The sequence below is a fragment of the Hylaeus anthracinus genome, unplaced genomic scaffold (genome assembly GCF_026225885.1).
Source record: "Hylaeus anthracinus isolate JK02 unplaced genomic scaffold, UHH_iyHylAnth1.0_haploid 12002, whole genome shotgun sequence".
Lineage (NCBI taxonomy): Eukaryota > Metazoa > Arthropoda > Insecta > Hymenoptera > Colletidae > Hylaeus > Hylaeus anthracinus.
Window position 1 is genome coordinate 3,781,363 of NW_026534349.1, and position 27,345 is coordinate 3,808,707.

A 27,345-nucleotide genomic window follows, 5' to 3' on the forward strand; every position below is an offset into this window, starting at 1 on the left:
CCGACATCGTCATTTAGTTTCACTCTACATCCATAAAGTTGGTAAATATTGAAAGTTCAAAGTTTCGGCCAGTCCTGTGGGTAACTTACCCTTTGAATTCCATACCTTTCCAACATTGGGTAAGAACAGACATAAAGTTACTTCCTTCTTTTTCGTACTTCCTGCTACTTGAACTCTCGAGTAACATTATCGCAGGATGGCGGTGGAGGTATTTTTTTTTTATATTTTTTTTTAGACAAGGACAGATATTTGTGTAATAACCAGTTTGTAACAACGGTTTCGTCACATTAAAGATACATTAAACAAGGACAGATGGATATTGAAGCAGGATTATTTAAAAAATGTAGAAGAAACAATAAAAATCAAATATTCGTAAAATATAAGATGAAAGGTTTGGAATTCGAGTGAAAGTAAATGACACGTACAATCGGATATACGTTTTATTGGTCCAGCTGTTCAACTACATAGAACTATTTATAAAACTTTACAAAATGTTCAACGTTTCGTAATTGGGAGACCTTGCATTTATTTACAAGGTGAAGAAGTTACGTTTGTTTGTAAATGTTGGTTTGCAAGAAGCTGGTACGAGATTCCTCGAAATTACATATATATTTATATATTATATAACAGTTTCGGGGGGGAGGAGAGTCGATGTTGAAAGTGACTTTCCTTTTCGAAGTCTATCGTGATTGTGCAAATGCTTTCTGTAAAGCTCAGCCTCTTTTTCTGCTACAAAAGTTTAATACAAGTCTACATAGCAGTTCGAAATCAACAGTCTGTTCTCCCGCGCGAAAAACTTTTCTTAACGCCTTACGGGCTTAACGACGCTCCCGCTCCAACTTTTCCAACGGTCGTTTCATCTCTGTCTGTTATAGCTTTACTTTACACCTCGTTTTATAAGCGTACATTTAGTTACGTTCACAGTTATCGAAACGGAACACGAATAAAAGTCGGAGATACGGTTTACAATGTTTACATTTTCCAAGACGTTCCCAAGTTGATACAAAGATTTGGGAAGCGAAAGAAAATCATAATACTGGGGTGATACAATTTTGCCCGTCGCTGTCTAATCGTAGGAATTCTGAATTTTTTGCTTGGTATAGATCGCAGACTAGATCTCTGGTCTGTGGTAGGTAGAAAGCTACGAGGGTAAAAAAGAGATTCGATCTTGGTGTTATTCTACGAGTACAAGTTAATTCTATAACGAGTGAATTTGTTGGTTCGCGTATTACTTGTTGCACACTCGGAGTTACATTTAAATATCTGATCTTTAATAACATCGTTGAACGAGAGATATAAGTATGCTGTTTGTGTGTGTGTGTGTGTGTGTGTCGAGGATGTTTATGTTGGTAGTGTTCTATAAAAAAAAACTGGCAGTATACGAACAATTCACCACGGAGAAGAATGAAGAAAGTCGTAAACACCTCGACGATTGTTCAAATAAATATATTCATCAGCGGTATGCAACATTCCGCGTCGTTTGCTTAAATAGGCGAGATTTTGATGTCTAAATTGTTTGATAAACGAAGACAATTGATGAAGGAGTACTCGATTCAGAAGGCTAAACAGTATAGAATATAAACAATTATTCGTACAATTCCTTAAACTCGGTAAACATTTTCGCGGTATTTCTGGTTCCTTTCATATGTTTCGTTAAGTGCGATGCTCTTTCGAAAAACGCTTCAGAGGCTCAGGCAACCGTAACGTACGATAAAGTCTATTATGTGAAAACGATTTCTCTCTCTTTTTTATTTTTTTTTTATAATCAAACGATCATCGCTCGTCAGTCGTGTAAACTTAGAACGCCTAATATTCAGGTACTAATCACTTTACCGTTTGACGACTGAATTGGCGTAGAAAAGTTTGTGGATCATTCCTTTACGCGCTGGTGGAAATAGAATGCTCTAACGTTCGATCGGTTGCAATTTCTATCAGAATCGGGGCGAGTCCTTAACGAGCTACGGATAGAATACATGTCGAGGGGTGTACAATTTTTCGTCGAAACTTTCTCGAGTTTGTTTCCCGTTACAGACATTAGAAAGGAAATAGTAACTGTCCCCCTAACAGAGACGACCGCGACGATTGAGCTTCCAGATACATACGCGACGAGTTACGTGTAGAAACATTTGTCGACGAGACGAGAACATCGTAATCACTTGCTTCGTCACAAATGGGTATTTGATTTGTTTGTTTCTGTTGAATACAATATGTAATAATTGTTCCTAAATTGTACTTACTTTCGAGGTTTCTACGTACTGTATCTTAAACATAAACGAAGTCTCTAGCGATTCATGTGGCGATCTTGGAGACCAGCTCCATTTTCTAATATATTTTTCTCTCTAGAAACTTAACTTTGCCCATACCGCCGATTTCTCATTCTCTCTTTCTTTCTTTTTGTTTTTTTTTTTTTTTTCTTTAATATCTAAGTGTTACTTTGTGAACACACACGGGAGGGAAATATCGATCCACTCGTAACAATTGGCACGCACGATATTCACGCGAGAAGGTATTTCTAAATATTAATTTTCAATCGCTTAAAGTTCAAAAACGCAAAACGATTCGACGAGAGTTACTGGATCATTGGTACGCTTTCGCTTCGGATATCAGTGAAATTTTAAAAGATGGAAATTTTTCAAAATTTACCTAGAGCGTCGACGATCAACTCTTTCAAGTATTGGAAGCGGTAAAATATTCGAAAGTCTGGAATTTCGTGCGATGCGAGAACAGCAGGAGCAAGTTATTCTTAACAATTTCGCGAGATCGATATTCGAAAAACGTTACGAAGAGTTAATTTCAAAAATTAGCGAAAATACCTAGACATATATCGAAACTGATAATTCATGGTACATCACGGAGAGACAGATACTTCCCTCGCAGTAATATCGTAACTAAGAAACCATTAACACGAATAAGTATTTCCCTAACTTACTTTGATACTTTAATCGTAGATCGGATAGACTACATAAATTCCATTTACATACACATAAATACCATCGTGTATTTAGCATAAAACCTCTTCACGGTGCTTCAACAATCTAAGATTCATTTTCCTAATTTTCTCACAGTTCCCTTCCATTCGCGTTTGATTGTAAAAGTCATTTTGATTAACAACGGTATCGGAGGTGCATTTTTAAGCTAATAATATCATCCCTTTAAAAAACGTTTGGATCCAAACATCTCGCGAGACATCGTCTTTTTCAACCAACACCGTTCGTACCGCGAGCGGTATGTTTCTTGTGCGTAATAATTTGGTTCAGTAACAAGTTCGTTTGGATCAATTTCTGCGATCGTTACCTTCGAACACTGACCTACGCGCGAATGATATTTTACTGTAATAAAACTTACCTGAACGATTTAGGGAAATCTGCGCACTCAGTGTGCACTCCGGTCTAAAGAAGCTTAGCTGGACTGGAATGCAACTCTCGGCATGATTCGACCAAATTGTTCCCGCGTGTTTACTACGAGATCGAATCGAAAAAATCCAAACCAATTTTCCGGCGAACGCGACGTCCCGTATCCTCAAAGTATCGCCGCTGGCGATCAAGTTTCGATTTGCGTCGAATCGCGAAGTACGGTATGCCGTAAACAAACACCCGATGAACACGTGAATTCGAAATTTACCGACGAACGCAATCGCCGTAGTTTAATCGGCGGTAACCTTATACGAGGCTCGATGGCGTTGACACGCATCCCTGCCCCGTCATTTGCCAATCAGTCCAGCCGCGCGCCATCGAGTTGAATCGAATTTCCGATGATGCGAGATTTTGATGTCGGCCCCTGTGGTCCAAATACCGTGTCGCGATAACAGCTTCGGCATTGTTCACGGATATCGGCGCTCACAAAAGATCGCCTCGATCGACCGAACCGACGAGCTTGCTTTGCTGCTCTCGACAGGGCACGCAGTAATTGTAGCACTAAAACCACAGAGGCCCGAGTAAAAAGAAGAATAAACGATTGATTTCTTCAGGCCGTGTGCACATTAATAATCTAATAATAAATAAACCAAAAAAAAAAAAAAAAAAAAAATAGTTTCACGTTTTCGATCAGTGTTTCTTTTTGATTCGAGCTCTCTTCTACTCCAAACATTACCCCTAAGAGATTCATATATGAATTTTGATCGGAACGTTCCTATTCTTTTATTTCTCGTATCTCATAGAAAGCACAATCTATAGGTACATACTTCGCGCCTCTTTATACAGCAGTCCTGAATCATGTACAGTCGCGAAGCTCCTCGTATCGATAAAGTCTCTCGATGTCTCGGAATCGAATATTCGAGGCATGTCGCTACGAATCTTCTTTTCTCTTCTTCGTGTTTCGATGGTTGTAGCGCGAATACTCTCCGTTGCATAATCAGCGAAACCCTCTATCTCGACGATACTCGATCCGATTGCCTAAAGACAACGTCGACAACTTTCGAGAGACCTCGACGTCTCCGATCACAGTCTCGATCGTCAACCAGTATTTTAAACTTTCAAGTCGAAATCATTGTTATAGGTTCACTCGCGGAGTCTTAGACGCTAGTGGTGATTTGTTCGATAACCGTGACGTCGCGATGACGTCGCGGTCGACTCCTGTACGAATCCTGATGGCTAAGGCCCTCGGGGACGCTCTTGCTGGGTCTCAGGGGCCCGTAGAATTGCGGTTGATAGTAGTGTTCGGTGGTGTGCTGCATCCTCTCCATCTCTCTGTCTCGCAGGTTCTCCTCGATGTCCAGGGGCACGTGAAGCGATTGAGACTTGGGTAGCCGGGGTCTGGGCGGTGGTGGACAGGCGCACGGCGGCGGAACAACCCCCGTTGCGAGGTGAGAACCTGCGAGAACCGGGGACGCGGGCTGTCGTCCCCAGCCGACCAGGAAGAGTAACGCTGCACCGCACAAGGAACTTAACGTGCACGCGTAGTAACCCACCCTTGGGCTGTTCGCGTTCATGTAACCTGAAACATTGAAAATTGATGCGAAGATCGATAGCGTCGCGAATGTCGGCGCTCGTCAAGAGAAGATGCGGATATCTCTAGATATCGCAAATGTGCACTTACCGGTAAGAGGAACTCCGAGAAGAATAGGTAGAGCTTCCGCGGCTTGAACGAGAGCCCAGGACCGTGCGAAATGTCTCGCCCTCAGTCTTTCGAGGGCCAGCATTTTCAAAGAATAAAGGGCACCGCCGAGAGAAGCACCGTAGAGACCAGACGCCAGGACCAGTCCGTGATAACCCTGTACACTGCCCAATGCCACCTGTGCTATGGCTTTCACCGGAAACAGACGTTGAATCGTTAAAAATGTTTGGACATATAGAGCGTTGGCCAAAATTTTGGATAAAGTTCAAAGCTATGCAAAGGTGGGAGATGAAAGGATCGATCGAAAGGTTAAGGATAACATGGATAGTGTTTCACCACATGTTAAACTTTGCTGTTTCAGCGGTACGCGGTGCAGTTTATTTCGTAATCCTCTTACATTGTACGGTCATTAGCGCAGAGCGGAAATAAAGGAACGAAACGGCATATTCCGTGGCTCGTTGAACCCTGATGATTTGTTCGCGATATTCACGATGGGTCTTGGAGAAATTAATAATCGACGCCACGAGCGTTAATATAGGCCTCTTTCCCCTCGAGTATTCGCGTTGCGTGCGACTCGATTCTCCGTTGTTTCAGCTACGAGAATGCTCGCGATTCGAATGCGAAATAGGTCAAGCGCTATGGCTGGAGTCGGAGCGACTGGACAATTGTTTTAAGGTAATGCTGATTTTCTCGCACGTACAGAGGGCAGAGCAAACAGGACGAGATAACGAGACGGTTAACACGGCGAAGACTGCGCGAAGCGAGACGTCAACGACTAATCTCAACTAAGACAACGTTGACGAAGAGCCGAAATAAATACGACTGTTGCGCGTATATAAGACGAGACGACGACGATGACTAACGCGAAACGAAATTACAATTTCTCTTTCAGTGGTACAGTTCATCTCGTACGGGTTTAACGACGGTGTCAGTAGCGAACTCGATTCAACGCGACGCGTATAAGCCGGTTTTTGGTGCCGGGGACTCTTTCTCGGTTGTATATTTAACTCTCGGTCTCCTTTTCGTCGTGAAAAAGAGTCGGTTCGCGGCAGAGAACGCACACGCGTCGCTCGCGGCTGAAAATACGGTTTTTCGCTGATTACGAGTTACGTTCGTTGGAATTTTTGCTCGTACGTTTTGCATTTCAACCGTTGTCTCCGGCTGGCTGAATGGTTGTACCGTTACGCGACGTCGATACACCTGCGGTGGTTGGAAAGTTGATAAATAATTCAATAATCCAGAATCAAATATCGGGAAAAATATAACAAACAATATTAACGTTTCAGATATCGAATATCGAGTTGGTAACGAACAGCTTTCCCGTAGTAAAAGTTTATTCGAATCGTAGCAAGTAATTGTTTATTGCGCGTACTCCATCGTTATAGACCCTATTACGCTATTCCCTTTGTCTGGCCACGCATGCCAGTATTCCACTTGTTCGACCACGAATGGCACACTATTCTGCTTGTCTGCTCGGGCATGGTCATATTCTACTTGCCTATCCAGATATGACCCTCGTTCTAGCTGTCCAGCCATGTGTATGACACTATTCTGCCCAGATAGAACCTATTTCGCATGCCCCGTAAATACACTCCTCCCCTGTTTGTCTGCTCGTTAGTTGATTCATTAATTTATCGAAATTTTTAACGGAACAATCTTAAACCATCCTCATTAACGTTACCCTACTCGTTCGACCATATAAATCTCAACCTCCAAACTTATTCCCCAATCGCGTACGTCTTACTCTACTTGTCCGACTATGTACGTCCCATTCTACTCGTTCTCGCAGGTACAGAACATTTCTCCTACTCTGCTCGCGTTAAATTTCATTACGTAAAGAAAGATCTTTGAGTTCACGTCTCCCCTCTGTCTGTACACGTCGGTATCATCGACGAGCATACGTTTCAGTATTTCACTTCAGTCAGTATTATCCCCGTTAAACTAGATGTCTTACGCAAGCAATACCGCAGCCCTTCTATAACTTCAACGAACCGCCAGACGTGAGATTTAAACCACTCCACTTTGCCCCGACACCTCGAAGCTAGCTCATTTTCAACAAGGCGCGCGCTGTCAATCGTCTTTCCCCGGAAACAGCGAGGGATGAAAATTTCACGTTCGGCCGCGCGCCACCGATAAAGTATTCCACGCTCCTCAAACATACCACGGTTAGTTCGTCGACCGCCATGTCCCGTATTCTTTGGAACTATCCGCGGCCAGGAAGTCGCTTTCCAGACGGTGGAATCTATTAGTAGGTGTCCCAGAAAGCATTCCCACGCTTCGAAGTGGTAAATTCTTCTTAATATGAGATAAATATTTTAGTAACATAAAATTTTGATGTACATTTCGGACTTCTTTACGGAGAATCATCCCAGGGCCGTACCACCCTTCGTTAAACGTTCCAGCCGTAACTATGGTGAAATACAGATTCGTATCTTCCCGGAGCGAAGAGACAAGCTCGACCGACGCCGACGGTCCGTGATCGCTTAGCGTGTTGTGCTTTCGTTTCGAAAGTTCGTCGGCCGGAGGTTTCTAAACGTGGCCGTCATTCAGTCGGGGTAGACGGAGTATTCCCTACCCCTTCCAGGGCTTCTATCAACCTTTTGAAGCCGGCTAGCTCTTCGAGTGTCAGCCGCATATACGCGTCTTTGGCCCCCATTCAGTCGGCTCACCCTCGGCTCGAGTTCCCGACACAAAGTATTTTCCATTCTGTCCCCAGCCACCGTCCTCGCCCACCTCTCGATTCCTCCTCCCTTTCCCGACGTTCTTTGCGTTGGTCACGGAGGCAAATATCGCGGAGAGCGCGGTCGCAATCGTTAATGGGCTACCTCCTAACAGGGGAGGCGCGTTTTAAAACGCTGGCGGAATTGAATCGATTCGCGTGTTTCAATTATCGAAATGAACCTCGACATAAGCGAATAACGCGAGCAGAGTAGGAAAAATGTTCTGTACCTGCTAGAGCTAGTAGAATAGGATGTACATAGTCGGACAAGTAGAGTAAGATGTACGCGATTGAGAAATAAGATCTGGGCTTGAGATTTATATGGTCGAACGAGTAGAGTAACGTTAACGAAGATACTTTTCGATTCCATCGATACAAGGATGGCCACGAATTAAACGTATCCGTAGCATCGACTACCTCGAGCTTTATCCGCTCTGCGCACTCACGCGGTCACCGCTTTTCGGTAGATAGAGCAAAGTTCTACTAACTTAAACGTTACGGTGCTATAACGTGTTATATACTGACCAACTCCTAGAAGTGCCGCCTGGCAGAGATATTGCCTGGACACCAGACACTGAGCAGATGGTCTGGCGGTAACAACCCCCCAAGCCGCACAGCCTAGCGCCGCAGCCAAGCCCAAGCAAGTCTGTAGGAGCACCACGGCGCTCGCCTCCAAGCCATCTTTGTGTCCCTGGACAGCCTGAAACGAACGTTCCTCGTTAGGAGATTGGACAGTGGTAGCGTTTGAAATACGACCGGTCGTGCCATAGGTAACGCGAATTCTCTTTCTTGTTTCTGGACGATAGCAAACACGTTGGGCGCAGACGGACGATTCTTTCTCCGTGACCGATGGGTTTCGTTCAATTTCCGTCGAGATATGACTTTGTCGCGTCGCTCGTGGGATGACCCGATAGTGCAGGAAACTGATGGCCGATACCCAGAACGCGGAACAGTTTCGTTAATTTTCGGTTGGACCGAAACTCGACGACTCCTGGTACGTTTGCGCGCGCAACGAGCGAATCGCAATCCCGCGCAGGGCCGTTCGCGATTATGAGCGTGTAACCTGGCTAACTCTGGTAAAACTTTGTTCGACTACGAAGTTGGGAACTGTTGCCGCGCGTTTGATTGCCGCTGTTGAGGATACGCGCGGCGTGCTCGCGGCAGTTTGATAATTGTGCACCGGAATGGTCGAGCTGCTCCTCGCCAAGTGGTCAATGATCGAGTAGCGGGTCTATCGTTTGAGTTTGCAAACTCGAGATTTGAATGATGCGAGGACAGTCTAATCGCGGCAAAAGACAAACGGTATTCCGATATAACGGGCTCGCGGCGGAGCAATCTCTTAGCGATCCGAGGGACCGATTCGCCGGGGTAGTTTCTTAACGAGCAAAAACGATAAACCCTAATTCGTCGATTCGGTGGATCCTGCCCTTCAAAAGTAAACTCTGACACGATACCGGCGATTATCAAACTAATTTCCGTTAGCGTATTCCGTGCTGGTTAAGGAAACAAGGAGGACCGAGAGCGCGTCGCGAAACGCGGGATGCTTAGCATACTCACGATGTAAAATGCAGGAGTGTAAAGGCCGAAACCAGCGGCTCCAGCGGCGAGCATTAACATTCTGACAGGACGACTTCCCAGCGGACTGAGATCCACCCACGGCTGCCTGGGCACTCTAGTCGCGGTCTTCTTCTCTTTCAGTTTACCCCGTTGATTCTTTAGGTGTAATATGGCCCGTCGTTGGGGATGATAGAGCGAAGCACTCCTGTAAATCAAGCCCAGGAAGAAGGCCAGCGAGAGAGCTCCGGTTACGGACTGCATACCACGTTCCCAGCCCAGCTTTCTGAGAAAACAGCGCGTCGTTACGGTTACAGAAGGGAATTGCCCTTAAATCAAGCTACATAAATTTTCTTTTCATATTAAACTGCTCTCCGGCGCTGCGGGCCACGTTATTAGGTCCGGATAAATACCGTCGCAATATCTGTCGATATATCTCGGGAAATTCCTCGCGAGTTCTGGCCGATCTTTATCTCCGACTGCCGACGGAAATGTTTTCAATGTAAACGTTACCGCGGTGTGGTTACTTCGGACCTATTAAACTCGAGTGTTTCTTTTGTATTAAACGCTCGAGCTTCGTCAACGTTGATATTATCTCGCCTCTTAACGCTGTAGTAATTTTAATCGATCTCTCTTTAGACCTGTTCGAGTTCGATTTTAATCCGGCGAGAAGAGCTTTCGAGTATTACGCGAGAACACCGGCTTACTTTACGTTTAATTTCCATAAATCCCGATCGTGAATCAAGGGGAGTTCGCGTTACGTCGAGTTTCGCTACTCTTTCGCGCGAACAACTTCTCGAGTCGAGAAGCGAGACCACGAAAGAACGCTCGCGAGCGATTTCCACGCGAAAGAAAAGAACTTGTCGCGTTTCGAACGAGTTCGCGCTTTCAAACGGGAACACCAGAATTTATTACAGACTGTCGCGGGAAAGGAAAAAAGTGGCGCTCTTTTCGGGAACTGGAAACACCGATTCCTTTAATAAAATTACACTCGGTGCGCGAGACACGGTAGCGACCATCCAGTTCGCAAACTGCTAGCCACAGTTTCGTCCTGGGGTCAAAGCGACCGCAAAGTTCATAACGCGAGAAACGGCACGAAACATCAGCGACGTTTCTATATCTAGAGAGCGCCAAACGAAATAGCCGGAAGCCTCTCGCGCTCTTGTTCCAGCCTAGCTTTAAACTTTACACGACGAAATCGTTTGCCGTTCTGCGAAATGACAGAGAAGCCTTTCTCGCTCGTGCTGGCGAGTGGCTGCTGCAAACGATAACCATCTTTGTACCTCGCTTGTTTGACTAAGTACCAGGGGTCTGCTTGCGGTTCGTATAAATTTCGGCTGCGCGAAACTTCGCTTTAATTGTATCGCGGCAAATGTACTCGTTCTTCGTATCCGATCATGCGGATACGTGGCAAACATAATAATCGCGAGGACGTAAAAAATAAATAAATTTGCATCGTTGTAAAATCACGCGTATCGCTGAATAAGATTTTTATCGTTATCGTGAAGGCAAAGTACGCGGACGGATTTATTTCGCTTACCTGGCTTATCTCGCCGAGGAACGAAACTAGGATTTTTCGGGCGCAAAAACTCTAGACGAGAACAATAACCGTCTTCGTTCGTCGCTTCGCGCCGAGTGAAATTTGCGACGCTGCTCTCGTGGAACGTTTACGACGCCCCCAGGCTCGATGAAGTACACTGTTCGCCACCGTGTCACCTCGTGAACGCGGATATATATTTCTTATGAAGCGAGAGTATCGCCTTACGCGGCTCGCGCTGTTACAGCATAATAAATAACAGGTGACGAGGTATTACGATCGTCGGGTAACACCGGGACGGTATATCAAACGGGTAACACGTGTCGGGTTAATACCGTACTTATACTACTGGCTGACGTTGTTCCGTTTCGAAGCACGTGTAAGCGCAAGTTCTCGCCCACGAGTAAACGGTTTCATTGGTTCAGTCGCGAAGCATGATTAAATTCCGCGTCTTCTTGTTACCCTGCTAACGAACAGTCGTTAGACGCGTTTTTACGACGCTTTCAGGTTTATTGGACGCAGAATATTTACGACGATATTTTACAGCCACTTTCACGAATTTCTGGATACGCCGCGCTGAATTTCTACTTCGCCTTCGTACGTTTTGTGTAACGTCATCTTATTCTAAAATGTTCGTAGATTATACCTCACGTGCTCGAAACTCAAACAAGCCGAAAACCTGGTACTCGTCTCTATAGGCTGCGAGTCTAAACATAATTAACCTAACGAACTCTTCGTTTAAAGTAATTAAGCGAAGGAGAGGAACTCGAGCAAGAAGAGTAGATAATTTCCGCGCACGAGTTTGAACGAAATTTCCTTTAACCCGTTGGTCTCCGCCACGCTTCTTTCGATTGTACGCGACGAACAGGAACATTTGCGCGATGATTAATTAGCCTCGTTCGTCATTCCATATCTATTTCATATTCTAACACGTTATCGTCTCGGGGAAAGCAACATTTTTCAATGCGCAACGGGCAGACTTCGCGTTCGTTACAATCCCAGAATTGAGCGACGCTACATCGATTGGCATAGAGACGAGATTGGCTCGATCGTTGATCGATCGAACGTCGAGGAACGTTTGATGGATGGGACTACGCACTTGACCGAAACGAATGTATCGTCTCGATGCTCGGTCGCTTCCGTGTCGTTTCAAATGCGGGATACGCGGATTAAATGTTCCCTTCATCCCATTTTTCCTTTCTCTCCAACGCGTTGCGCGTGGGCGATAGTTCGGTTCTCGGAGATAGAGGCCAGTGTCAGATTTATCGCGTGCGTGGGACAGTGCGGTAACGTTGCGCGAAAAATCTCGTGGGCGTGTTTCCCTGGTAACGCGATCCGACGTAGGCGTCAGGATCCACGTGTGTTCCGTGGGGTACTTCTACGTGTGTGCGTCACGATTCCTCGCAACCTACATTTCGCGGTGAAGAGTTCCGCGTCGAGAGTTTTACCCGAGAACTCCCGACGTCGAGACGTTTTGACAGAGAAACGTCTCATTGAAAGCCGTCGGAGCCGTGCGGTCGAATGAATTCGTAATCAAAGTTGTTCGAGTAGCATCTCGAAAATTGTACGAGTTATGCTAGAGGAGAAACGCAATTTTTCCGGTCGAATGAGTATTTCATTTCGAGAAACGTGCATCGATTCGTATCGATACGTTATCGCGAACCCTTGGAAAACGAACGGGAACAAAGTTTGGCCGTTAAAAGCGAGTTCCGCTTAATTCGATCGCCGCCGTCGCGAAACGGCGCGAACAAGGAAATTAGAGGAAACGAGACTCGAATCTTTAACAACGAGTCGTATTATTACGCACGGCTCGAGGCGGGTTTCTGGCCGTGTCTTTATGTTTCGGGAAATTAGCGAAAATGAAATTGTATCGTTGCCGGCTAATGCAGCCTGGCGGTAATTAGGTGAATTTGGGCCGCCACGTTGTCAGAATATTTACGAAATGGAGGGAAATGAAACTGGACGGTTAAAAGTGAACTCGGTTTCGTGGGAATATAGATCTCTCGTTGCAGAATAAGAGAACTCAACTTCCATCGTTGCGAACGAATATTTTCTTTGCTTCGCTACCAGCTTCCTTGCCGTCTCGATGCGATTATCGAACATCGCCATCTCGATTCGGATAGCTAATACTTTGTTCCTCTGGATTTCTAGATACCCGCGGAAAACTTGAACGCTGATGTTATACGATTGTCGGTGTTTTTATTTATGGCGAATGTACCGCGAGCGTATCTCGAACGTCTTCTCTGGAAGAAGCACGCTATCTCCTACGTATGTTGCACCTGCAATGCAGTAGATTCACGGTAACCGCGGACCACCTGTCTAGAAACCGAGAATACCATTAGCGTACCGTTCAAGAATTTAAATCGATACATTTCTTTTGAATCGAGAATACATTCCGATAAAAAAAAGTATTTCTGAATTTTAGAAATTAAATGTTCACATTTCGAGCAGCAGAAGGAAAACCGAACTCGAAGGGATAAGACGTTTCTCGTCGAAGATACTCGAACGGAGCTCCGAGACATCTTATCCGCTGACCAGATTCAAACGTCCTCGAACCCTCGTTTGGGATTTCTTTCCACTCCGTTTCTCCGCGATCCTCGAAATTTAATTACGACTACGCTCTCGATCGGATTTACAATTTCTACGCGTTTAATTAAAAGCATTCTACGAAGAACCGTATTTTTTTCTTTTGTTCGTCGGCGGAGCGTAACATCCGGTCGGAGACTGTGAACGATCCATTAACGCAATTAAAACTAATGGGCAAAGTAATTTGTATTGGTAAACTTTTACGGTTCCTAGGATTACGAGTTCTCTAATTGCGTTTCGCTCGAGCGTAACCATACTTTCGGAGCATACAACTAATCCCAGATTCATCGACACGTGTCACGCAAAAGTTCGTCGACGATTCAACGAATCGCGATCGGGATTTTCAAACGAACCGTTTCATCGACTGGACAGAGGGAAGGGGACGTGTACTTATGTTAGGTGGAATTCGCTGTGCACGGTTTCACCGTTCGTTAGCCGCTAGAAAACAGGCACTTTACGCTCGTGGTAACGCGTACGACAAAACCGAAGCTGACCCGAAAGAGCAGCTTTGTTCGCGGCGTGTTCGAGCTCCGAGCAAAATTTCATCCGCCGCATTCTACGTCGAACATCGTTGTTTGTCGATACTTGCCAGACATCCCTGTGTGATCTTCTTTTATCCGTTTAAATTCCACCCCGGGATAAAGGCAGCTGCTCTTCCATTCGCGAAACAATTAGGTTCCGTCGACAGTGAAAAAATACGCTCCGCGGTAAAGCCGTTGATATCGCGAAACTTGACATCGCCCGTACAATCGGCGCTCGTTTCGGAGATTACGAACCTGTTCGAAATATCGATTAATACTGCTTTATTTCCGCGATAATCGCCCGTTTCGTTCAAGAGACGGATTTTTACTTTGTGCGTAAAGTGAGATTTTTAGGAGTCAATTTTATTTGAATTTGGCGTATCCCAATGAAAGCGGCAGAGTTGGTACAGATACATTTTACACCTCGGATTAGATGCTCTAATTCTCCGACTATGTACCGGCCTCGTAAACTAGATAGGACACTGTTATGCTTGTCTGACTAGATACAGGTCGCTTGAAACGAGATATGGAATTATTCCACTTCTGCAACCACGCACGGTTCTATTCTACCCGCTCTACCCATTCGGTTGCTATCCGGTTCTATACGTCTCTTCATAACTGGTTTTGATCAACGAGTTGTACAGCTATCGTCGAATCAATTTTTGTCGTAGGCAATTAAATTCTACATCTCTCGAATTTCCGTTTTTCTAATACGAGAACGAATCGAACGGGGCATCGGCGAAAATAACAATGGAAATATTCGTTCGTTGCAAACGATACGCACGGGTAGCAGAAAACACACCGAACTCGCGCAAGACTATCGAGCAAATTGGCAATCAAGTACGTCCGTCGAGGGAACGCGAGAGGCGCGGTGATTTCCAGACCGACGCAAAACGCGAGCAACAAACATCAACGACGCCGACGCTCCGGTACGAAGGCCCCCATTCAGCGCATCACCGCGTTGTCGACGAAGCGCAGGAAATACAAGTAATAACTTACCCGACAGCCTCCCTGTAGAAGACGCTGAAGAGTACTATTCCCACTCCCGCGCCAGCTTGCACTACCATCTCGACGAACTCTCGTCGTTTTCTGAAGTAATGGCCCAGCACCAGACCGGCAGTTTCTCTCACGAGGCCAGCACCGGTTCCCAGCACGAGCCCGTAGCTGTTACATTTTGCAAAGGTGAATCGTTTGAGTTTGCTGCCAGTGGGAACGCGCGCGCATTCGTCGACCGAGGGAATTGGTTGACGATTCTTACTGGGAACGAACGAGAGTGAAACGTTTCGGACAGGTGCAACGTGGCAGGGGATGTGGAAACGCACGAGCCAGGGTAAAGTTTGAAGAGCGTCGCGTTTGGGATTTCGAACGACGATTCGGCCCGTTCTTGCGGAAATCGGGAAACAGTATTAATTATTCCTTTCGGGAAATGCCCGTACGGTGGTTACGTGTACCAACGTGTAACTCTGGGAGTTTGTTCGTGATAGCAAATAAACGACAAGGCTCCTTCGCGAACGAACGTAATGGAAATAAGTGGGATTATAAGAAATGTCGACGTCTAACGTGGGATCGCGATTGCAAAGGCTCGCAATTTAATTAACGAGAAACGTACCAGAGTGCCGCTTAAAGAAAAAGCAAAATCTCTCGTCACGCGAATCGACCTTCCTCGGGACTCACGGTCAAGGCTTCCAACGAAGACCGATCGTTTCCGATTTAGTACCCGAAGGGCTACATTTCAAGGGAAACGTTTCCCTTGTCGCGTGTCTAACGTCGCTCGTTCCCGCGTCTTTGTTCGCCGTGTTTGCCATTTTTCACTTTGTCGAGGACTCTGTTTGCGAAATAAATTACCAGCGGGCTACGGCACGACGCGGAAACTCGTCGGCTGTAAAAACCGCGGCTCGCCGTGCACGGAACGTTAATTTGTCTTGCGTTCGCCTCGGATGAGAAATACAAAGGTATACCTTAATTGCTAGCGAAAACAAATTCGCGAGAAATAGTTTTCGGAGACCCGTCCAAGCAACGTTTTAACGCATAATTAATAATTAATCAATTACGAACTTTGTGATGCGAAGCAGACGTCCCAGGAACTTGTCGGAGATCTCTGTACATTAATTTAGTCTTCGCGTATGCAGTTTCTTGGGTTCGGAAGTTATATTCGTGTCGTAGAGAGGACTTGAACTATTCGTAGAGGTACGATGTTCGCGAAAGTAAATTGGAAGTCGTCGAAGCGAAAGAAGAGAGAAAGACGTTTGGCCTGTTCTGTCTCGGAAGGAAATGGATCAACGTTCGTTACACGTTTGTATTTTAATCAGAGCACGGTCTAAATATTTTTGGCAACAAATTGAAACGCGAACTATAGTTCCGTGGAAAGTCTGGCATCTCCTATTGTCATCGAAGAAATTGGCCAATTTCGCTGTTACGACGCGAATACAGGGCACTCGAAGAGGAAGCCGGTGGTCCAAGCATATGTAGATTTACCGGCGACGGGCTACGTCAAATATAGACGATTTCAGACTTGCGACCGTTTCGATAACGTACATCTCGCGGTCGTCGATATACGGTTAAACACACCCGTGTATCTAGCGTGCAGCCTACAAACAATTAGCGAAGATCCCTTCCGCAATGGAAACACCGTCTAGCTGGGTGATATCGGATCCTGCGGTATCGGAATTATCGCAAACGAAGGGTGACGTTTCGTGTTCCGCTAACACCGTTAGCGTTGGCAGTAGTTGGTTTAATCCGCGATGGCAGGTCGCCGTTAAGGCGATCAAGTGACTTCTTACTCACCTAAGGAGTACCTGGTGCACCTCGACGGCGAACGAGGTGAAGAGGGACGCCAATGCCAGCACGAGACCGCCAATCACTGCCGTAAGCCTTGTACTTCCTCGACGACACGCGCCGACGACCAATGGAGCCGAACCACGGGAGACCGCAGCACTCAACGCTCCCACCCACGCTGAAACATTAATTCGATAGTTACTTAAGGATACGCTGGTAAACACTCGAGAGAGGGGGTATGCACCGAGCACTTTCTACGCTCGTGTATCTTTACCGAAACGTGTAAACAGCCTCTGGTAACGGTGGTTTATTATCGGAAATTTAATTTTCAATTCAGAACGTCGCCTCGAGTGCTCGAGGAACCCGTCTCGGTCTCTTCGACGAGCCCCCAAACAAAATTTCAATTAGAACTCGGAAAATAAAAGGTAACCAAAAGTCGCGCGAGATACCTCATCGATTACGATCGCTTTTCTAACCGCTAGAGCAATTATTTATATTACTCCTTGTCTCGGATAGCTCGGTTTATACACGTTATCGCAATTTCCTAGCTCGTTATTAAATTCCGTAACACTTGTTCGCTGCAAGTAAAGTTTAACTAGGAGACAGACCTCCGGCTTAAAATTTATCCGTCCCGTCGGCGTCTGGGCGAGTATCTCTCGCAATTTATTTTCATATCGAAATTACACGGCGCGGCAATTGCCGCGCGGGATTAAATGCGGACGATCCCGAGGGTGTCCAATCCACCGGTGACGTTCCCTTTGCAGGCGAACGTCGACGTTCTAACGAGAGACTTTGACGGCGTGACTTCGTAAAGTGGCGCGTCATTAAACAAAACGGGAAAGAAGAGAAAGGGCGAAACTAGCTTAGGAGGAGAGGAGAGATCGGGTCTCGTTTAGTTGCCTGCTGGCGCACGATGGAGCGAGGGAGGGTGCAGTGAAATGTTCCCGGCATTTCAAAAATTGTGTACAATCTCGAACGCGCTAGGCACCTGCTCGCTCCTTTCGCGAGCGGTCTATAGAATTTTCGTAGCCAGACCTAGCGAGCGTAGCGGCGTTGGCGCTCAAGTTATTCCTCTTTTACGGTTAATTAGGAGACGGTGAGAACGGCCCGGTGCAATTCAACCGGCCAATTCGTGTAATTAAACGCGGGACAGCCTTTTTGTGTTATGATTTTCTAATTAGTTTCCTCGGTGAAAAGCTTAGAGTCGTGGAAATCTGCAACGCAACGCGGGAGAAACTTCCATTTTCCCATGGTTTATTTTCCATCGCTCCACGCGACATCGACGTTCGAGACGACGCGGGGCAAACGACCAGGTGGAGTCTTCCGGCGTGCGCGAGCTATTCGGGACTTTATTGTTCGAGGACGCGCTCGTTAGAGCAACGATCCCGGGGAACAATATAGAAGAAACCTCGGGAGATTTCGCCACGGGAACGCAGAAGTAATTAACGATTCGAGCGGAACGACCCTCTCCCTGGTAGCAAGCATTAATTAAAGTAACGTTGTTTGCTCTCGCGAGCTGGGATTGTTGTACTCGTATGACCGGGTACGAGGCGTAGCGGTATGCCTGGTACGGACATCCACTCCTCTGTCATGGCACGATTTCATTCTGGTCGGGAGGATGGATGGTGTTGCGTTTCACTCGTATACCCTTTACAATTCCGCGTTACCTACATGGATAACTAACACGACGTTCTATCTATTCGTTTAAAAACGATCACCGACGCGTCGCGCTCGTCTGATCATAGTCGACCGTATCTACTGACGTCTCGTAATCGTTTCGTTACCTCGGCGGTTCACGGTATCAAGTATTTATTGTTCTTTCATCAAGCAGACGCGAACTTCGATCTCTTTCTGATCGATTTCTGCGGAAGATTCCAGATGTTTCGCGCGGTAATGCTTACTGCATTATTCATCGACCGGGTTGAACGTGCTTCCTTTATTCCCGCATCCTTCTGCCTAGGTCCCCCGTCCTCCATTTTTCTTTCTCGTTCGGCGATAGCGTGGAACACCGGAGCCAGGAGAAACTTGGTCAATAATTTTCGCGGGTATTAAACGAACGGGAGGGCTGCGACGTGTTCTCATCGATTTCTAGTTAGGCCGTGAGATACTAGCGAGACCTGATAACGCCGATAAGCACGGGCCTCCGATGCGGTTGGGAAGTTAACGAGACCCTCGTCCGTTCGAGGTTTCTTCCGTTCTTGTTTCTGGAACAAGGCCCTTGAAATTGCTATTTTGATTTACATCCACATCTACAAACGACTGTTCTATCGCTTTACAAAGTACCGAAAGAGAAAAACCGAGGAAAGAACGAATTTCCCTAAACGCGAGACAAACGTTTCTGCTTAATTCTTCGAACGTTCGTATCGAACGATGTTTCCTCTGGAGCGTAGATTTCTTTCCGAACTCGAGGTGCGCGAGTAATCATATCGCTTGGAAAAACATCCGGAGAAGTTCCGAGAGCGAAAGGTTTCGTATCAGATTTTTATCGTTGGAAGTTCCCGCGAGTCCGTGATAAAACTCGCAAACGAACGCGAACGGAAGAGCAGTAGTATCAGGGGGTCGCGTTTAAAAAGCAACCAACGAAAGCGAGATTTACAATCTCTCCATCTTTTTCGCATGGGACCGGAACCGTTCGAATCAGTTTCGAGCGACATTTCCGCGCGTAGGAAATTCCTTTCGCACGCTTTGTTCGGTTTCAATCTCAAACCCGCAAGTGCCTGGAAACTGACCGACTTTGACCCTCTGAGAGAACCTCGTTTCCCGTGTTTCCTTGTCCCTTTGGTAAATTTAGAGCAGTTCGAATCGCTGGCAGCTACGTTGTTCCCGAAACTTGGCCGTCGCGAACTTTTTTATCATTTACCTCGGCTCCGTGTCCGACTCGATTCTCGTTTTGTTCGCCGCAAGACGGACTAATTCTCGGCGAAAATTATTTTGTCCACTATCGATATCAGACGGTTATCGCATCCGAGACTCGGCACGCAACGATCGCGAAGGGATGAAACGAAGCGTCGATCGGTGCGCGTGTCACGGAAAATAGGAATTTTCGTTAACGAAGTCTTCAATTTACGCGCCTGTTCGGCCGTAAGGCGCGTGAATCGTGAATTATTGGCAGCCTGTACACGTGCTTCATCGATTTCCTAGTTCGGCTGGTGAGATGCGCTCGTTCGCCGACAATTTGGAACCGCTCGAGGTCATCGTCCTCCGCCTCTCGATCGAGTTTCTCGCACGGTTCCCAAAGCCCGTTTCTCGCCTAGAATCTCCCCGTTGAAAAGTTTCGCTCGTCGTCGTGGAATCGCGAATATTAATAATCAGCCGGCATTCCTATTAATGTGTTTCTGGCTGGGGAGAAGAACTTTCCTCGAAGGAACTGGATGCTCCCGGAATTCTATTGTTTAAGCGACCATTGTCGTGCGCAGTCTATGAGCTGCCCTCGAAGGAGCGATTAAGGGGGATAGTCCGTTGCGCACCCTTGGTCGAACGAGATCGACGAATAATGTAAAACCTTTTAAAAATTTCGGAGGACAGAGGCCGCGCAGCGGAGGAGCGTTGCGTAAATGAAGTGGTCGAAAAAGGCAACGAAAACACGCAAATTGAAACGATACGCGATTGTACGCGATTCGTTCGCGTATCGCCGATCGCGAAACAGGGGAAAAACTGAAAAACGAACGACCCAAATACCATTTTCGGATCACGAGTCGCCCTTCGACGACACGAAATCCGCGATATTTGTCCCGCGTTGAAAGCCGTGACGGCGGTGGCAGTTGCATTTTTCCGCGCTCAGTCGCTTAATCCGCAAACAGAGAGTCCCCGGGGAACAAAGATTTCGCTTGGAAACGGTTGATCGATCGAACGTTTGATCTCCTTCGAGGAAGACGCTCGAAACCAAGACATCCGTTCCCAGGCTCGCGGTTTCTTTCGAATCAAACGGGGCATCGGTGCGTCCCATTTAATCGACGACAAATATTTTTTCATCGATCCTCGTCGTTGTTTACCTGGCTCACGGGCAGACCTGACAAGCTCGATAAAACGAACGAACGACAAACGAGGCGTAGAAACAAAGGAAACTGGAACGGCATACAACACCCACCGGATTAATTAAATCGCGTTAGCAAACGCAATTGATCCAGCTACGGTGGTAATTCACGTGCGAAAACGCGGCCGTCGACCGTGCGAAGAATTGGAACTGACATTTCGGTAGCGTCGATGAGGACTTCCCTCTGCGCCGGAGCAGAAAAAACGACAGCATTTTCGAGCGCGTCGAGCGAATTTGCGTGACAGGCCGTATGCGCGAGAGCGATGATGTTATTACGCAAAATAGGGGTACGAGGGTCTCGCCCTCGTGGAATCTCGTCTCTCGCTCGTTATTATTTCACGCCTTATTTCATCCTAATATACAAGAATGCGAGTTATATACGGAGGTACGCCGACGTTCATAAGTCACCCAACATTTCCTCGTCCCCAGCTTGGAAAACGTATCTTAACGTCCGACGTTGTATTCGAATTTAACGTTTGCACAAATACGGTTATATTCGATGACAGGAATCGACGATCGAGATGCCAGTCACGAATGAATAGGGACACCCCACGTGCAACCGCGCGCTCGCCCTGTCGCGATCAATTTAAAATTCCCTAGACTCCGAGAACACCTCGATCGAAATTCATCGCACGTTGCCGCCAAACCGACGCGACGCGACGTAACGACCGTTCGAGTGAGTTGGCGACGTAGAAATCGCGAAAGACATCGATCGTTCCGAGTCATCGAGCCGATCGCGATTCTCCGATTCGCGCGAGACAGTGGTCGACCCTTTCACTGGTTTTCGGATGAAATGTGGAGCAACGATTCTCGTCGGCCGTACAGCCCGCGGCGAGGACATCGAAATAATAGGGCGCCGAAGAAAGCAGAAGGGTCGAATGCGCTGGCAACTGTCTGTGCGACGGTTACCGTCATTGCTGACGTTTCGTTAGCAAACAATTCCGCGGGAAACGGTTCGTCCTGTTCCCAACGATAATCATCGCCCCCGTTCCCTCCTCGTTCGTTCGACTTTCGAGCCGCCGTTGGAAACATTCGTAATATTCGGCCATTGTCCGAAAGTTTGTTGGATCGCGCGTTGAAGGATCCCACGGATAAGGCTTTAGAAATCCCTGCGCCCAGGAGGACCGGGAGTCGATATCCTCTTGGCACGGAAAATCGAGAATCCTACATTTGCCATCGGCTGGCCGACGATAAAACCGTTAGCTCGCTGCTGAATGTTCTACTCAAGTTTAGACGAGTCGTTCTATAGTAAAGATACACAATTAACGCCAACATTTTTATTTCTAACCAATTTCATTTGATTCGAACGAAGCGATTCTCGATCAATTTCCTCGATTCTATCGCCAACGAAAGAGAGCTCGCGACGAAAACGTTGTTTCGAACGGGCAACAGACCTTGGCTGTTTGTCGACCAGCACTCGAGTCTCGAGTGGCTCGGGGAGTCTTTTTTTTTTCGAAAAATCTGACCTCGATGGTTGAATACCGACGCTATCGATCACCGAGGTTGATTAGCGGAGCCCGGCAACGTTGTTTCAAACAAAAGTTTGCGTTGGCGAACGTTCCGGTCTCTGTGGTTACGAATCAAGGACTGTTGAATTCCGACTTTACCGTTGCTACTACCGAGTACTGGATACCGTGCTATGGAGAGATACCAGTTTACAAAGAATAGAAGAAACGACATCTATTTTTTTTTCCAATTTAATCTTCGTTGAATTTCGTGCCGTCGCTGGAGGTTTCAGCGAGCCAGTACGATTACTCGCAGAACCAGCGACGAATTCTGTGGCGGTACGATTGATCTCGACGCTGAAAAGAAACACGCATCGTCCACTCGCGTCGAGAACATTGAACAACCCCAGCGAGCGTCTACCCGAGTTTCAACAGGTACCAACCACCGGACTCGACTGGGAGAGGGAATAATTTAAGAGGCCTGACGTTTTTAGCACCACTGGCGAGCTGTAGCAACGAACAAGTCGCCTCGGATTCGTGGGATGTCGCGTTCCCGCGAAACGATCCATTCCTGTAAAATACACCAGGCGCCACGCTTCCTGAATTGTCCACAGACCGGGATGTCCCTGCATTCAACGATTTCCGGTGTCCTCCAATGGCAGGACCGAATCGTAGTACTCCCGTTCGCGTGGAATAAAAATCGGATCTTAAGCCACTTCCACTGGGTCTGGTTTTACAACTCCTCGAAGGAACGGAACGAGCAAGAATTAACGAACATCCATGGCCGTTCTAATAAAGGCACGAAATAAAGCCTGGCAAAGCCTATTTTTTACCGCAGTCCATTACACGGAAGTTTTGATTGCGGTTTTCTCGGATTCAGGGTTTTATTCATGACGCGCGCCGACTACGCGAATCGTATCCAAGGAAGCTTTCACTCGGCTGAAACAAGATTTACTGCCTGCGAAGTTCTTTGTTCGCGGAAGTTTCGACGATAGCCCGTGGCTATTGGTTCGCGTGTGCGCGAAATTGCATAGAAATCTGTGTTTGATCGGGACGCGATCGAGGATGTAGTTTGATATCTCGTGTGCTTTCGAATGGAATTTCGACACCTCTTAGGCAACTTACTTCGTTTCTAGGGACCGTAATTCTAAGACCGTAGAGGGAGTGAATTTGGAGATTCGATACGATAAGAACGTACGCATATGGACAGGAAGGTTAAACGAGTAAAAAGTCTTGAATCGCTCTTAAACTACAAGCTGCCTCTAACGTCTAATGCTTGCCAGCCTCGTATAACGGGATCGTGTAGTTTAATAATATGCGTCTACGCGAAACCATATCGCGTAAGTTGCAGCGCGAAGAGACGTTCCGACCGTAAATCCCAACTGTTTCTTCATTAAATTACTCCGCACTCTGTTCACGCTCGTTATGACCGTAGCACTTGCATCGCGGTGTTGCGCGTCGGAGTGTCGTTAATTTTAAATTTAAAAGCCATTTCGCCCATCGCAATTCCCGATTTTTCGTTATTCCATGCGTAACATTCGCCGCGACAACGAGTCGTTAAACGTTCACGCATGGAACGCGAATCTTGGTTGACAAGTCTCGTTCGCCATTACCAACGGCTTCTTTCTCTCTGTAAATTTTAGTGGCCGTCCCGTGATTAGTCATTCCATATGAATCAGTCGCGTCTCAATTTTCGCGGCACTCACCGTCTATGTTTTACGAACAGAAATTACATTTTAATAAATTTGAAAGAGAAACGATTTTCGCATTTAGAGAATCGCCGATGAATACGTCATTGAATCGAACTCGTCGCACATTTTTTTTCCAAGACTCCTTCGGTGAATCATCCGATGAATATAACTCGCTCTCATTTTCGTAAGTTCTATCCGTCGACGTGGAAAGAAGCACACCCACCTCTTCCCGAGATGCGTTCCAGCTTTTGCTGAATTCGTAGGGAATTCTTTGAGCCTCGGCCCGTTTTCCCGAGGCTGTCTGTTTCCCACGGTCGTATTTATCCGTGTCTCTCGTACTCGAATGCTCGTTTTTCCTTTCGTCGACGTTGATCACGGTTGCGTTTCATTTCCTGGCTCTTCTCGGTCGCGAAACGACTCCGTCGTATTTCGAATTCCGTTCCGCGAGTTAGACGCGCCGTTAGATCTCTCGTCTTTGCTTGGAAACTACTTAGCGACGGAACTGAGGAGGAAATCGGTCCGAATCGTGCGGAAAACGAAGTTACTATTAATAAACGACCATTTCCGAATACGAGTTTGAAAGCTACAATTAAAATATACCAAACACGTATCCGCATTTTATGGGAATTCGAAGAATTCCAGGTTCGTCGAGTAAAAATAGAAAAAATACAGCGATACATCTGTTAATTCAATTGAAGCGGTATTTCGACGCGATGCAGATCGGATTAATCAGATTTTATTGCATTATAGGCGGATTTCGCGAATAAAAATGCAACGGGTTCCGATTAATCCGCGCGAATCAAGTAAAGAGGTCATCTGAAACAAATGGATGCCCGGATCAACGGGACGTCTAGATTAATAACGTTCCACCGTATTCGATTCGATTGCTAATTACAAATTACTGCGATGCTAAAATGAAATACGAGGCGAACCTATTGTTCTCGTGTGATACGTTTTCGATGTTTCAATGTTTTTTTTTTTTTTTTGTCTATAATAGGAAAACTAGCGAGCTCGTCTATCGTTGGTAAAATTCAAAATGACTCGCCAACTGTAACGTTTATAAAATACTAAAAACGTACGAAACAGCGTTAACCGATTAATCTTAATAGCGTCGCCTTAAAAGCAACGTTTCGATAAGACTTTTTATTACTCGATGAAAAGTCCAACGCGGAGAAATAAAGACAGCAATTCCGGAAACAGCGAAATAACATCGTCGACGCAAAGAACGATATTTATCTTGGTTCTTGCTAACGGTGCTGAAAGAACGACGGTAAAAGTAATCGTCCAATCTGGATCTGGCAGCTTTGAAAAGAAACAAGCGGAATTACACGAAATGTTCGCCCGTTACCGAGCGCTAACGAGCCGAATTCTCCGGAACTGTCGCGAAGACGAGCCCGAAATTCTGCGCGAATTCAATTGTTCGCGAAATCGTGGACAAAGAAGTACGCAGCTTTAATCAGTTTCAGAGAAGGAAAGGAGAAAACTGGAAAACAGCGATCACACGGGAACGCGGCGATAGGTACGTCAAGAATCGTTCCGGTGCCAAGTTCTCGAACTCTGGTAATTGTGCCCGGATTACCCGGTGACGTCTGACTGCTCCAGAGAATTATCCGCAGTCCATCCACCGGATCGCGGGGCTCGTCTAGCTGGATAATTATCTGCCGCCACCCACGCCTTTGGCGGATCACGCGGCTCCGTGCTCGGGACATCGAAGCTTAAACGGTTTCTCTGTGAAACGCGAAGGTCTTATCAAGACTACGTCGCCCCGCTGCAGCGTTCTAGTGAAACCGTTTCGGCGATAGAGTGCCTCCTAACTTCCGGTCCCGGCGTCGCCGCGCTGTAATTCGCGTGCGGAAGGATCACGTTCCAAGGAACTTCGTCGCTCGAGTCGTGGCTGCGATCGCTGGCGAAGATTCGAAAGAAATTTGCTACGAAATCTCATTCGGTTATAGCTTTCTTTTTCGAAGATCTGCAGGCTGCTTCCGCTTGTACAGAACCTAGGTCGTTTTTAGCTTATCGCTCTCGACCAGATATGTTTTTTTTGAGGAAGAGTCGATATGTAGAAAATTGTTTGTGTTTCCGAAACGCGGACGTTTATTTATGTATAGCGTTTGTATTTCAAACACAATTTTATTTATTTACATTTCTTTGTTATGCTCGGTTATACGCTAACGTAATATTTGTTATCAGTATTAACAGCTCTGTTTACCATCGAGAAAATCGATAAATTTGCAAACAGTGGTTCGCTCCAAGCGTTCTTATAAAATACTGGGATTGGGTATAAATGAAAACCATCCGTGTTTTAGCATCGATAGAAAGTTCGTTCGATCGAATAACGTCGAGGGTGTATTAGGATTTGGATTGGTTATAGCGGTAGTTCTTGTTTGGTTGTCTCCCGTTTTCGGACATAATAATTTCAACGTCAAACTTTCGTGTAAAATGAAATTCAGAGACCGTGAGTAAACGTAGCATGTAACATTCGTTACCAGACTCCCTTTGAATGTAAACGGATGCCGCTTTTCTCTGAAATTTTCCAGAGTTTATTGCGCGCTCGGAGAGAAAATATCGAAACATGAAAAAACATCGAATATGAAAATTTCTCTGAAATACTTTTATGGTCTATTTTCTTCGTCGTTGCGTTCTCTTGTTTAGCTTCAAAGGTAAAACATTCTCTCTCGTAAACTTACATCACTCTGTCCTTAAATTACACAAATAACGAGTAACCTTGTACGAGAACTGAGATTCCAAGTATCGAATTAGCGTTAGGCTTCGTCGCAGAGAATTAGGGTCGAACGAAAGCCGTTTCGTTTCGTTTAATTCACTCGTCCTCGATGTCTCGTTCGAGGACAGATCGGAAAAATGTTTAAGGGACGGAGAAAAGCCTCGTTGTCGCGAAGAGATCGTCTTTGATCTCGAACGAGGACAGTAGGACTCGGATGGGTCAAGGATAACTTTGTTCCTGCGAAGATGTGGCCAGCGATGGATGAACGTCGACCTTCGAGGCTCTCGGGAAACATCGTTTAATCGAAGATCTCCAGTTACGATGAAAATTGGACTCGTAACGAAAGCTAAACGACAAGAATTCGGTCGGAGAGAATCGATCGTCGCGGAACTCGGATATTTGCAACTCTGATATTTGAGACCTCGCTGGCTTAATTTTAACTCCCCCTATTCGGTATTAGCCGCTAAGTAAAGAGTATCTAAACAGGGGAACACACTTGTTGCTGACAGTATCGCGTAAAATATCCGATACGTCGGACAGTGATTTCGCCTGTAGAAGACGAGGCAAAATGACAACGCGAAGACAAGGAAACATGAATAACGATGGACGACTGTGCAGACCAGTGTTTAAAACGCTCGTAAGATGCGTTATGAATGAAAATCGCGCGTTCAGGGTGACTGGAGACAAACGAGCAGGAGGGGTAACACTTA

At 46.3% G+C, this 27,345-nt stretch overlaps 1 protein-coding gene across 2 annotated transcripts in view; it reads right to left on the minus strand.

Annotated features, from left to right (window-relative positions):
- Positions 1-425: 425 nt before the first annotated feature.
- The window catches only part of LOC128891534 (monocarboxylate transporter 10-like), a 43,981-nt gene continuing 17,061 nt past the window's right edge, over positions 426-27,345 (minus strand). For both annotated transcript variants that reach the window (XM_054151086.1, XM_054151084.1), the window contains exons 5-10: positions 16,754-16,922; positions 14,969-15,133; positions 9,329-9,611; positions 8,297-8,471; positions 5,035-5,241; positions 426-4,932 (exon numbers count right to left, since the gene is read on the minus strand). In XM_054151086.1, coding sequence (XP_054007061.1) covers positions 4,511-4,932; positions 5,035-5,241; positions 8,297-8,471; positions 9,329-9,611; positions 14,969-15,133; positions 16,754-16,922 — 1,421 coding nt within the window. In that variant the 3' untranslated portion in view covers positions 426-4,510. The remainder of the gene's footprint in view (positions 4,933-5,034; positions 5,242-8,296; positions 8,472-9,328; positions 9,612-14,968; positions 15,134-16,753; positions 16,923-27,345) is intronic.